The 13,176-nt window shown below is 33.6% G+C and overlaps 2 protein-coding genes across 2 annotated transcripts; one reads left to right on the top strand and one right to left on the bottom strand.

The window, feature by feature from the left end:
- Positions 1-2,467: 2,467 nt before the first annotated feature.
- On the top strand, positions 2,468-3,286 carry LOC116128287 (LOB domain-containing protein 42-like). The gene is made up of 2 exons (XM_031413996.1): positions 2,468-2,657; positions 2,745-3,286. The coding sequence occupies exons 1-2, from the start codon at positions 2,468-2,470 to the stop codon at positions 3,284-3,286; spliced, it is 732 nt and encodes a 243-aa protein (XP_031269856.1).
- Positions 3,287-8,637: 5,351 nt separating this feature from the next.
- LOC116128276 (zinc finger protein CONSTANS-LIKE 6-like) lies at positions 8,638-10,603 on the bottom strand. Its single transcript, XM_031413987.1, has 2 exons — positions 9,338-10,603; positions 8,638-9,051 (listed from the first exon to the last, which is right to left on the bottom strand). Exons 1-2 carry the CDS (start codon positions 10,469-10,471, stop codon positions 8,803-8,805), a joined length of 1,383 nt encoding a protein of 460 aa, XP_031269847.1. The 5' UTR covers positions 10,472-10,603; the 3' UTR covers positions 8,638-8,802.
- Positions 10,604-13,176: the final 2,573 nt, after the last annotated feature.

The following is a 13,176-nucleotide window of genomic DNA, read 5'->3' on the forward strand; positions in this document are numbered from 1 at the left end:
TTTAATTAGTTTCTAAGTTTTCTTTCTCATAAAATCTATCAATTAAGTATGAAAACTTGAATTTCAATTAATTAAGAGTTAATTCCAATTAAAAAATTTCCCAAAAATGAATTTAAAACCATGCTATGAATCTCGGGCGCCCACAGTCCCATATATTTCTACACCCAGATTTTTATAAACTACTGCTGGTTTTTTAGTTTTAATTAATTAATTAATTTTTCCTTATTATTTTTCATAAATATTTTTATTACAATGTACGGACTCCTGAAAATCTGGAGTTATTACTGAGTTTCTAAAACTTCGAATATTTGTCGACTCTTTATTCGGTCTGAACTCGTCTTTGCACGTGCCTTTCACACTATTATATGAAATCAATTATATATTTTCCTAAACTAATTTAATTAAGCATATGAAAGTTCAACCAGGAAATTGGAATCTGATATTTCATTGTGCTGATATTAATTCATGTATATTGACATAGACTTTTTTTTTTTTTGTTAAGTAATTTATATATGACTTATAAAATAGTTTAATGTGTGAAAAATATCAATAAAATCATAAATTCTGTCAATAACGTGTTCAATATATTACGAAATGATGTCAATATGATGATACAATATTATACGAGTAAGTTAATGCGTTTTCTATATCAAACATATTAAAGTACACGTTTTTCACGTTAAACATAATGAACGATGTATTATACCATGTCAATTGTAGTAAAAAACTTTTACCTTATTGTAAATTTTCCTTATATAATTATAAAAGATTAGAACACATGTTAATCATTGTCAAATTTATTAGCTGGCCCAAATGAATGAATAATATAATCTCATTAACCCCGCAAATTTTATGTGATTAGTATCAAAATATATGTATCAAGCCCTAATCTTCTTATAACATCACTTGATGAAGGCAGTAAGAACATAATTCAACTAATAGAAGTAGTTGTAGTACAATGCTATAACAATACTTAAATTTGCAACTTATAAACCAAACACATAAAACTTATAATATACACTTTGATTTGAAAATATTATATGAAATAGATAGGATTATTAAACCAAATCACGACCATATAAACCACCTCTAGGTGTCTAGATGAGGCAAACTAGACCGAACAGCCCTAGTCAGAGAAAAATAAAAATAAAAAATACAATCTGTATATGTTGATTAATATACATGTATGATGTGAATAAAAGATGGGGAAAAAAAAAGTGGTATTGAGGGAAAATGGAATTGGTCGGGAATGTAATAAAGTGGTGCATGTGGGGTGATTCTAAAACAAGTAATCCTAAAAACATGTACCTAATTAAAATACAATTCCCAATTTAGAATAGTTATAAATAAGAATAAATTCTACATTGTAATAAGTTATAATTTTTCTAATTCCCGTTTTAAGAAAAGTTGTCTCCACATAATAATAATTATCCGTATATTACAAAAAAAAATATGCTATGTTATATTAAAGATTAAGATGAAATAAAATATTTATCTAAAGTTGTTTGAGATAATTATTTATGCTTTAGAGTTGTTACTACATCTTTTAACTTGCGGGTATATTACTCGTTAGTATGAACATCTTCTTGTTGAAGCCAAATATTGTTCTACATTCTTATGATTTCTTCTTTAGTTAAAGCATACATGACTTATTGCTCATTTGGATGATTGAGAAAGACATTAATATCCATTCGATTAGTGTAATGAAGTTATCGAATCTGATCACTAAATTTTACAATGACTCTTTGATTCTTCTCATCCACTTCATTTGTAACTTGCAATTCATCAACATCGGGGATCCTAATTTAGTAATAGTATGTGGTTTCACGTCAATTTGTTGCATAATTTGTAATGATTAAAACAATTGGTAATAATATATGGCTTCACATTAATTTGCTGCATAATTTTGTAATGATTTAAACAACTGACAATAGTTTGTGGCTTCACATTAATTTAACTATGCAACAACTGCATTTATAATTCTATTAAGGATACTTATCTTTACTGGTTTTAAGACACAATTTTCTATCCGTTTAAAAAGTAGGCAATTAAAATGCTAAATTGAAATCTTAATAGTATTAAAACATCAATTAAAATCTGAATACTGTATTACTAAAACATGAATTATAAAGAAATTTTTATTATCACATCTCTATTATCTTTATAGTAATAAAATTAATTAATCCCACTATTATTACTAGAAGGAGGTTTTAATGATAAAAAACTTTGGCTTAAAAGAATAACCCCCTGTTTTCGGCTCTTTCCCTTATTCTCTCACTACTCCTTTGGAAATTACGAAAACCACTGCGCTTTCAAACTCTTTTCCCTTCACCTTCACCAACTCATCTCCATTTGTCACTTCTCTTTCTCCTTCTCTTCTTCAATAAATACTCCTCTCTTCCCCTTCTCCTTGTCCGTACATTTCCCCTTCTTCTTTTCTCTCTCTCTCTCTGTGATATCAGCTAGCATGAGGATGAGTTGCAATGGCTGTAGGATCCTTAGAAAAGGTTGCAGTGATGATTGCACCATCAAACCTTGCCTTGATTGGATCAAATCTTCCGATTCCCAAGCCAATGCTACTCTCTTTCTCGCCAAATTCTATGGCCGTGCCGGCCTTATCAACCTCATTGAAGCCGGCCCCCAACACCTACGCCCTGGTATATGTATTTATGTGATCTATATATCATTCTGAGTGTGTCTTTGATGTATAATTAACGTGAGTGCTTTTGATGATTAATTTGCAGCTATATTTAGGTCGCTTTTGTATGAGGCTTGTGGGCGGATTGTGGATCCGATATCGGGTTCAGCAGGGTTGCTTTGGTCAGGGAAATGGTTTCAATGCCAAGCGGCGGTTGACGCCGTCCTCAAAGGCAAACCCATCAAGCAAAACTCTTCTTCATCTTCTTATTCTTCTTCCATTTCATCAACAACTACTACTACTACTACTACAATTTCTTCTGCATTACACCAGATTCCCCCTCCTCTCAAGATCTACGACATCCGCCATGTTTCGAAGGAACCAATTTCCAGTTCAGACCTCACCACGACCACCACCACCACCAAGACCCCCCGCATGAAGCGATCCTGGAACCGCAGGCCCAAAGCCCCTGCTGCAACTGACTCAACGGGTGGTAGGGCTCATCCCGGTCTTGACTCATCAATATGGCTAACTCCGCTTGGGAATGCAGAGAGCTCGGCGGAGACCGTGGATGGGAGCCGGAGCTTGGTTGGGTTGGAACTAACTCTGGGTTTAATTAGTAGTTCCAATGAAATAGTGAAAGAGTAACAGGTGTAAACTTGAGTTACTGTTGGGCAATCAATTAATAATACTGGTGAGCAAAATATGAGGGCTTTGGTGTAGGTAATATGAACACACATGTAATCCTTTTAATTTTTTTTTCTGTTTAAATATTTGCTTAATTAGCCACATCTACATACAGTAGTGTTTAATTACAATCAAGGTTATATTTTTTATCAGTTAATTCGATTATAACATGTGATTAAAGATTGATTACATAATTTTCGTGGTTTGGTGGTGGGGGGGAGATGGGCAGAGAGGAGAATCCACGTTGAGTTGAGAGAGCAGACAGGTGCTCAACATGCAGCGCCATTGGAGTTTGTGATTGTCAAAGTATACAAATTTTATTGCATGAATTATTCCATGTGGACATTGCTTTTTGTGGGGCTACCTCTCCAATTTTCGATTCTTTCATTTATCAAATGATAATCCTGCCTGGACCTGTCTCCTCTCCAGATCTATCGTCAAATTTAATTAAGGAAACATTATCTGGAAAACTCAAAATTTAATTTGCCTATGTTGCAGGATATTTTCTTAAATGAATGCGTTAACATTTAATGTCGTCAAACAAATCCAAATTTCTTAGAGCGTGTTCTTTTATTTTTTTAATATAATAATATAATTTTTATTTAAATTTAATGAAGGTGTTCTTTATTTTTAAGAAAAAACTTAATGGAAGAAATAATTAATAAATAAAATACATAAGAACTTGTAATTTATTAATTAAAATTATGATAAAGAGTAAAATTTGACTCTATAAAAGTATCTCCAATGGTGCTCTTTATTTTGAAGAGCATCTTTCATATAAATAAAGAGTATTTTCATTAATTTTAAAATATAAAGAACATAATTTTTATTCAAATTCAATAGACTCTTTAAATTTAATAAATATACTCTTTATTTTTAAAAAAGAGAGTTAATGGGAGAGAGAATTAATAAATAAAATACATACAAACTTGTAGTTTATTAATTAAAATTAGGATAGAGAGTGAAATTTGACTCTTTAAATGTGGAGAGTCAAACTCACTCTGTAATTTATATTTTAAAGATAAAGAGTCTGTTGGACTTTTATTTTTATGAATAATAAAGAGTTTGGAGTTGTTTTTATATATATATTTTGAGTAATGCTACAGACCACCTAAGGTTACGCACCGAATCTGTGCACCGAATAATGTGGTAAAATACTGATCGTTTATTCATTATCAGTTAATATTAATCAACGGTTAAGATTTTATCACGTCATTCAATACACAAATTCAATGCATAACTTTAAGTGGCTCTATCATTTTCGATATATTTGTCCCAGAGTTTGGCGAATTAATGTTTATTTTGTCGTGGTAATTTTGACACTACTTCCCACTAATTATTAGGAATTATTATTTATGAAATTATTTTTTTCTGAATCCAAGACACACTAATTAACAATGTTTTAAGCAAAGTCAAGAGCATGTCAGGCTGAACACGTTTGGCTTAATTATAAATAATAATTTGTAACGTAAAGTAGTTGAGGAAATATGATTAATTTATGGGTGAGCGGTTTCGGGTATCTTGTATTGTTCGGGGAAACTAGAATCAGAACCGCATAGTGTAGGTTCTTAAATTCAAAGAACCAGAACCTAAAATACAAGTTCCGATTCCTTTCCCGGGTACCCTATAAAAAATCAATTACCCCCCTATTAGTTTAAAAAAGAACAAAAATACATTAAAAGTTTATAGATACAACCCTAACAAATTTTGATTACTCATTCATTTGTGTCTAATGTGACTCATAAATCTTCTAATCTCTAGGCAACACTTGAATTCAGTCAACTCATTACAATTCACATAAAATTCCTCAATCAAAACCAAAACACAAACAATTAATTAAATAATCATATTATAAATCTATAATTTAATATTATAATAAATTAAAATTTTAATTATTTAATTAAGTATTGTACTAATGTTTATAATGAAATGTTATAATTAATTAATTAATCATTTAATTAAGTAATTATTTGTTTATAATGTAATATTATAATTAATTAAGTAATTATACTATAAATCTATAGTGTAATGTTATAACTAATTAAATTTCTAATTATTTAATTAAGTAGTGTACTAAATTAGTAATTTAATGCTATAAACTTATAATTAATTAAATAATTATTTAACTATAATGTAATATTATAATTGATTAAATAATCATTTAACTAGTAATATATTAATGTTTATCAATTTATTTTATATAATTAATTAATTACTAATTTACTATAAATATGCTTTGAACTTGATAATTAAAGTAAATAACTAAATATTATATTATTATTCAATCAAATATACTATTTTATTCAAAAATAATTCTCTTAATAACATTAAAATACTTTTAATGGTCCTAACTTCAATTATACACTTAATCAAAACTTTAATATTAATATATTATAATATATTAAAGTTTTTTATATGGTGTAGTTTATATGTAATAAGTATAATTGTATATTTATTTAATTAGGTTATTGTAAAAATTTAATTTTTTAATTTTTTTATATGTAAAATTACAATAGACCCCCATTCTTCATAGATATTTCATTTTAGCCCAAGTTCCAAAACAGGGTACCCATTGCAGGTTCCAAGCAAGTTCCAAGCTGGGTACCCGCTACAGGTTCTTTTTTTCAAGTTTTGGTTCCGGTTCCGGTTCTTACACATGTAGGAACTGGAACCGGAATCGCATAGTATCGGTTCCAAAAAAAGGGAACCGGAACCTACCCGTACAGTTTCAGTTTCGGTTTCGGTTCCGATTCTACCCGCTACCCGTGCTCACCCCTAGTGATTATCATGAAGTTGTGTCAAATTAATTAATTTTTTTTTTTACGAGGGTGTTCAGGCTAGTTTGCGTGCACCTCAACTAATCTCCAAGTATCCTGAAGTTGACAGCCCGGTAAATCCCCTTAGTAGCTACCCTTATTAGCAACTCAGGTGAATCAAACTCAGAACCTTTTGAGTAATACACCCAAAAGTCCTAGTTGACTGTTGGACCACCTAGTTGTTGGGGCAAAAAAATGTCATAGACCTTAACAGGCCTAACTACGAAGCACCTTCTATATGGACCAAAACTGTAGCCCGATCCAGGTTGGGCCCAAGGTAAGATTCACATAATGGGCCAGCTCATTACATCAACCGGGTTGTCCACTGAACAAATCCAATCACCAAGGCCCTAATTCGGTTAGGCCTCATTAACAGCTTATTCGGGTCTAGGCCCATCGATCCAAATCATTCTAAGAATCCAAAGTTTACTCCAACTCTAAAACCATCTACTTCTTATTTTGGTACAATCTTGGTCTTCCTAGAAGATCCATGAATATCCTAATTCCTCTAAGATCATGGATCTTACATTGAATGGGATTCCAACTCTTTCAAAGGTAGGAAATCAAAGACTTTCCTATTTACTAAATCTCTACTACTGACTCATAGTCTTATTAGGATTCGGAGATCCTACGACTACTTTATAATAGAGGCTTGTCCTCTCATAAAACATTCAACCTTACACCTTACACCTTCAAGCCCCTCCTAGTTCTCACCCTTGAGAACTATACATCACCGTCGTAGTTCTAGTCTCCGATTAAACTTTTGGTAACCCTCTCTTTCCTTTACCCTCACTAAATTAGCCTCATTCAGCCTTGCTGACTTGAACATCTACGACAAACACTACCCTGGTGTTTCCCTTTTGCTTCACGATTATTTTTTTGTGTGTGCAAATTCAACTGATTGTTAATGGCCTTAATCTCATGAAATCAAACTATCTTTCTGTAACCATAGATTTCACCGTCTACACTAATGGTGGTTGAATCAATTAACTCCTCAATGCACTTCTTAAATAGGATTTCTTGCAAGTAATAGATGCCTGTAATATTGCTAATGGAATTTGTCAGACAACTTGACTAGGATATTGACCACTTGTGCATAGATAATGGTACTTGTTCTTGCCTTAATATAGATGTCAATAAATATCTCAGGATAAATTTTGTAAAATTATCTACAATTTTTGACAAAACATTTTTCAGATTTAGAAATTATCTTCTAATGTAAATTGACAGTTTTACACCTCGATTTAAGAGAATACATGCCAGATTTTCGTACATGGATGTTGCCGCAATATGCAGGAAGAAGTACATGACATGATAGAACCCAGAAATTGAAAAAATGTTGTGTCAATTTACTTTAAAATAGCATCGGGATTGATGCCTTTAGATCTCTGGCTATAATAGATCAGCCTCAAATTATCAACGAAACTGACCATCAAAGTCGTACCTCAATAAGTTTACACCATACGCGTGGATATATACCACACATTAGTTACTGAAAAAAAAAATCCCTGAAGAAGTGGAGCACTATTCTTTCAATTTCAATGGCAATATTGATTGATTGATCCATTCATCTCTAAAAGGAAATTAAAGACAAGAACGTTTAGAAAGGGAAATGCGTAAATAAAAAAGATGAGATGGGAGAGGCAGTGGTTATGAAATGCCAAGGTGAATTATCAAAATGGGGGACCTCTTTTGCATTTAAACCCACTAGCACTTGCGGAGAAAGAGCCAATTCTGAAATTTAATACAGGGGCCATTCTCACTGTCACTCTCACTCTCAGTCTCACTATCCAAATTACCTGTAATTTCTTCTTCATATTCAAAAAACTTGTTGGAAACAGTGCATTAATCTTGCCATAAAAGTCGACTACTAGATGACTTTGTGAAATCAAAGAAATAAGCCAGATAATTTATCAGTAAATTTCGTAGACTGGATCAAAGTGTTTGCTTCTAAATGGCTCACTTAACATGATTTGCATATGATGAACAAAAAATGGGTGGATTTGAATGTCTTTCAATCATATTTGAATATATCAAACGTATAATTAACTTAGTTATATGCTGTTCTATTGCTATTTATTAAACTCAAATTTCTAATTATCCTTATTTCATGTAACAATAAGCTTTGTATTTGAATGTTTTATCTCTAAAGTAAATTTATCAAATACGAATAATTAGTACTTAAACTCAAGAACTCTGAAGCACGACACTCAAAATAAAGGTGATTAGTAAGTAGTATTTAATTGATATGAAATTTTGTTCATTTTTGCAGCGTGGAATGTCGATAACTTGAAAAAGTTTGGCTCCATAAGTGTCAGTCAGTAGCAGACAGTAGGCTAATTGTGAGAATCCCGAAGCTGACAAAATATGCCATTTTTAGCTACTGTCCCAAGCTTTCAACCCTTCAATTTTGATGAAATGCAATATGTCTCCAAAGAAATTAGAGTGAAATTAAGGAAGAAATTCCAAGTAAACATATGTTAAATACAGTTATAATAAGCACGAAAGCATATACATCTAAGCTTTTTTATTTTTTTGTTTTTATTCAATTTATTGGATACTATCAACACATGATTAGCTCAAGTTTACTCTATGATCTTGCTATAAAAACAACATAAGTAAACTAATTAAACAGGGAGTTCACATCTAGACGTTGTTAATTTACTTGTTAAACAAAGGAAAAGCTTGAGTTCCTCCTGCAAAGGATGCCCTCTTCACGAACCTCCCTTTCATTCTAGGCCTCTTCTCTGCATTCAATTTCCGAACCTCGTACCGTATTTTCTTCGAAAACAACCGTGTTCGACGTTTCTCTCGGTATCTCGACACTCTTGCCTCTCTTCCTCCGTCTACCATGGCCGGATGTGTCCCAATGCCCACATAAGTGTGGTGGAGGTCAGTCCCACAATCAGCCTGCACAAACATATTCACAACATTTATATCCACGATTACTAGCCAATAAGCAAGAATCAATAGTAAAGAGTACGAAGAATCGATTCCCCTATTCGGTAGGGTTTCTATAATTGATTTCCATAGTTGAATTCTAGAGATGCGTGAAACATAAACATTAATCACAGTAATATTGCGTTTTTCCGATGACATCTTTCGACGCGACAGAATGTTCCAGGTAGAAACATCCACTACGATACAATGTTTGCATGCACAAAAATGAAATTACAAAAATAAAAAATAAACGTACCATGCAGTCAGGCCAACATTCATCAAGGTCAAATTCCGGGCGGCTGCCGGTGGTCCACGGAGAGCCTTGGCTTGCCCAAGCAGTTATCACGGCTTCATAATCCAAGCTCAACAATATTTTTCTCTTCTTCTTCATCTTTGAACCATCTTCTTCTTCTTCTTCAAAGATTCCTCCACTTGTCTCCATGGCAAACTCTTCTTTAAAAATCTTCTCATCTTCCTCTCCGGTACATGTTGCAGTCGGAGAATCATCATCATAATCGAAATTCAACTCAAAAGGTTCTTTTTCCATGTCGATTTCACTCTCAACTTTACACTCCTTAGTATTAACACCCTCTTCATCTTCATCTTCAACCTTCACTTTCCCACTATTCCCCAGGCAACACTCCTTCAAATCTTTCTCTTTGTAATCCTTCAACCCCAACTCTTCCATGGCGAACGACTCATTCTCAAAACTCCTTCCCAGCAAATTCTCTACATCAGCTGCAAACTCAGCAAGCTCAATGTCAGATGGAAGAAATCCATGTAAACTATCCACATCTCCCGTGTTTGAATTTCCATAACCTCCTGCAATCACTTTTGATTCACTTCCATTTACATGATCTCTAATCTCGCTCTTCTTTTCCGTTTCATTGTTTGAGTTGGCAGACGTACATAGCTCGGCTGCAAAGGGATCGAAAATCGGAACCCGATAAAGAAGCTGTTCTTCTTCATTGATCTCTTGAGATATCTCATCGCCACCAACTTCTGGGACAAAAGGAAGAGGATTTCGTATTAGTTGATGATGATGATCAGGTTTTGAGGGCTTCCCATGTCGAGGCGTTCTGGCCTTCCTGGTGAACCCTCGGTGCCATGAAGGCACTGAATTCTCCGAAACAGCAGCTCCTCCTTCTCCTCCTCCACCACCACCACCACGACCACCACCACTTGAAGACTTAAACGACGCAGTTTTCAATCGAACTCTTTCATGTCTACGTGCAAGGGGATTAGCCGAGTGAACCGAAGAATCACAAGCTTGGCAAAGAAACGCATCATCAGCAGTACAGTACCATCGAGCTCGTTTCTTTATACAACTGTCACAAGCTCGAGCCGTTTTCCCACCAACGGCATTGGCAACATTTTTACTAGTAATCATCGACTCAGACTCAGAAATTGGATTGAAAACCAAAAAGGGTTACTAAATTTTGTTCTAAATTTCACTCTTTATTACAATAATTTGTATAGGAAAAAGGGATGGTGACCCACAAGCACCGCTTTTTTCAGCTCGAGTGTGGCCCTAGGGATGCACTTTTGGGTTTTCTGCAAAGAAAGGAACCATGAAATGGCCTTATCTGGAATGCAATTGGCTGAGCGTCTGAAGATGATCCAGAGGTTTGAGTTTTGATTGGTGGAAGCTCTAATCGAAGGGATTTCTCGTGGGGCCTTTTAGTGGTGAGGATGAGAATAAGCTCTATGTTGCGGTCCCCGTGATCCTATCTTTTTCTTAAAGCTTTGAATTATCTGTAATGGAATGTATAACGTATTTCGGTATGGTCAAAAATATCTCTCCAGAGTTTTAAACAACTAATCTCAAGCTAAACAATGTTATTTTAGGGTTTATCATCAAGTGAAATTCAATACAAGAATTAGGTGATTATCGCATCACTATACATCAACTACGACGCGTTATTATACATCAATATTGATAAAGCACTTCTCTCGACCCTTTTTTTTTTTTTTTTTGTTTGAGAATGTCAAAACCAGTTTACGCATATCTCAACTAATCTCTTGGAACCTTGAATCTATCGATCGGATAAAAACTCTAGTGGCTATCCTTATCAGTAATTGAGGAGAGACGTGAACTCAAGACCTCTTGAGTGATATGCCTAAGAGTCTCCATCGAATCACTCTATTGATATTTTGAAGTAGAGTGAGAGAAATACAAAGCAAGGTGAATTTCAGATATTCTACTTTGGGTTGGTGAATAAAAGACTTAGGGACCCTTTGGTACACAGTTTTTCCCTACCTTATTCCCTATCATATCCAAAATACACATTTATTTTATTATTCTCAAGATATTATTCTATTTTATTCAATTCTTTTTAAACCCCCTAGGCTTGTTAATTTAACTAAACTTCCCCCAATTTTTTTTTTTTAGAAATTAACAAAAACACCCCAGTAACCCACATTTGCCAGATTTTGGCTACCACTGTCGGAAGTTTGCCGGAATCTAGTATAATGGCACACTACCGGCTGGATCTGGCTGGTAGTGCACTGATCTAGTATTTTCCGACTACATCCTTAGCTGTAGCCAATCGTCAACGACGGCCAAGATATGGCCGTCGTTGACGACCAAATACGACTAGATCTAGCCGTAAATCTGGCATTTTCTGGCCAGATCCACCGTTGATCTGGCTGAAAAAGGGTATATCGGTACATGACCGGCCAGATCCAACCAGTTGTGCGCCAATACGACGACTCTAATCACCCTCCAGTGGTGGTGGCCGGCCGTCGATATTTAATGGGTGGGTAGGGGTGTTTTTGTTAATTTTTAATATTTTATTATGGGGTGTTTAGTAAATAAATAAACTTAAGGGGCTATTTTTGTTAATTTTCAATTCCTACATTGTAATAACCACCCAATTTTACTTTTTTCAAAATATTATTCTAAAAAGTATCAGAATAATAAACCAAGTGCACCCTTAATTAATTTGGATAACAACAATCAACATCGGGCAACGGAAAAGCTTGACAAAATTAAGATGGAAATGGTATTAATTGGTGTTGTTTTCCTAATGAAAGATAGAGAATAAGGGTACCCATATATTATCAAATTATATAAGGATAATGTAATGATGTGGATACCTCATCCATGAATCCAATGTGTGCCTTAAAAATCAAACTCTACTACTACGAATAAATGTCGACACATTCCTAGCCTCGACAATGACTTTTCTCTACTCACTTATCGTATTCACATCACCATTTTTATCAAAATACCAAATAACTTTACCCAAATTTGGTTTTAAACCATTGTTAGTATGATAGGAAATGTCATGGATTTGCATTTAGTGTCAATGCCGGCTCATTATGATGGTCGAATTTGTCACATACGATATATCTCTAGTGAATGAGTCTAGGACTCGATTTATAAAGCTTTGAGTCTTCTTTACTTAGTAAATATGTTTTCGGTGAGATTTCGGATATGATAATAAAAGTGTTTTGGTTAGAAAATATATCCCGTTAAATTTTTATGTCTTTTCTACAAAATTTCATAATATATACGTTTATTTTCCATCAAATTACTATTATAGTTAGTAGTTTTAAAAAAATAAATTTAAAAAAAATATTATTTTATCTTTTCTACTATTCACCATTCTAGTTAATGATTTTCGAGGTAAATACATACATAATATATAGTTTTATTAGATGAGTGTACGAAGGATATGTTACTTGTAGAGGGATGGTAAACTTTTGAGTCGGGATTTATTTTAAAACAATGGGCTCGGGTCTGGGCTTCAAATGTTTGTACCTCGACGGGCTTTCCAGCCCATTAGGCCCAGGCCTAGAACTACAGGCCCAAGTTATTTTAAGCCTAATAAATTTAGGCCCAATACTAAATTCATATGACAATTCTAGATTATTGAGTTGTAAATTATCCCAATCCAATCCGGTTCTTTTTTCAATAATGCTACAGTTACCGAAGGATGTATACCGAATTTGTATTGTACATTGAATGATGTGGCACAATCCTGATCTTTGATTCATTATAAGTTAATATTAATAAATGGTCAGGATTTTGCTACGTCATTCGGTGCATGGATTCGGTAAACTTAGGCTTCAAATGTTTATATCTCGACG

The sequence above is a fragment of the Pistacia vera genome, unplaced genomic scaffold, assembly GCF_008641045.1.
Source record: "Pistacia vera cultivar Batoury unplaced genomic scaffold, PisVer_v2 Contig199, whole genome shotgun sequence".
Classification (NCBI taxonomy): Eukaryota; Viridiplantae; Streptophyta; class Magnoliopsida; order Sapindales; family Anacardiaceae; genus Pistacia; species Pistacia vera.

What these genes read in the sequence shown, in the direction of transcription:
- LOC116128287 (XM_031413996.1), top strand. Translation starts at nt 2,468, where the DNA reads ATGAGGATGAGTTGCAATGGCTGTAGGATCCTTAGAAAAGGTTGCAGT. An exon ending in CCCCCAACACCTACGCCCTG is followed by an intron (nt 2,658 to 2,744) that starts GTATATGTATTT and finishes ATTAATTTGCAG; the next exon opens with CTATATTTAGGTCGCTTTTG.
- LOC116128276 (XM_031413987.1), bottom strand. Translation starts at nt 10,471, where the DNA reads ATGATTACTAGTAAAAATGTTGCCAATGCCGTTGGTGGGAAAACGGCT. An exon ending in AATGTTGGCCTGACTGCATG is followed by an intron (nt 9,052 to 9,337) that starts GTACGTTTATTT and finishes ATGTTTGTGCAG; the next exon opens with GCTGATTGTGGGACTGACCT.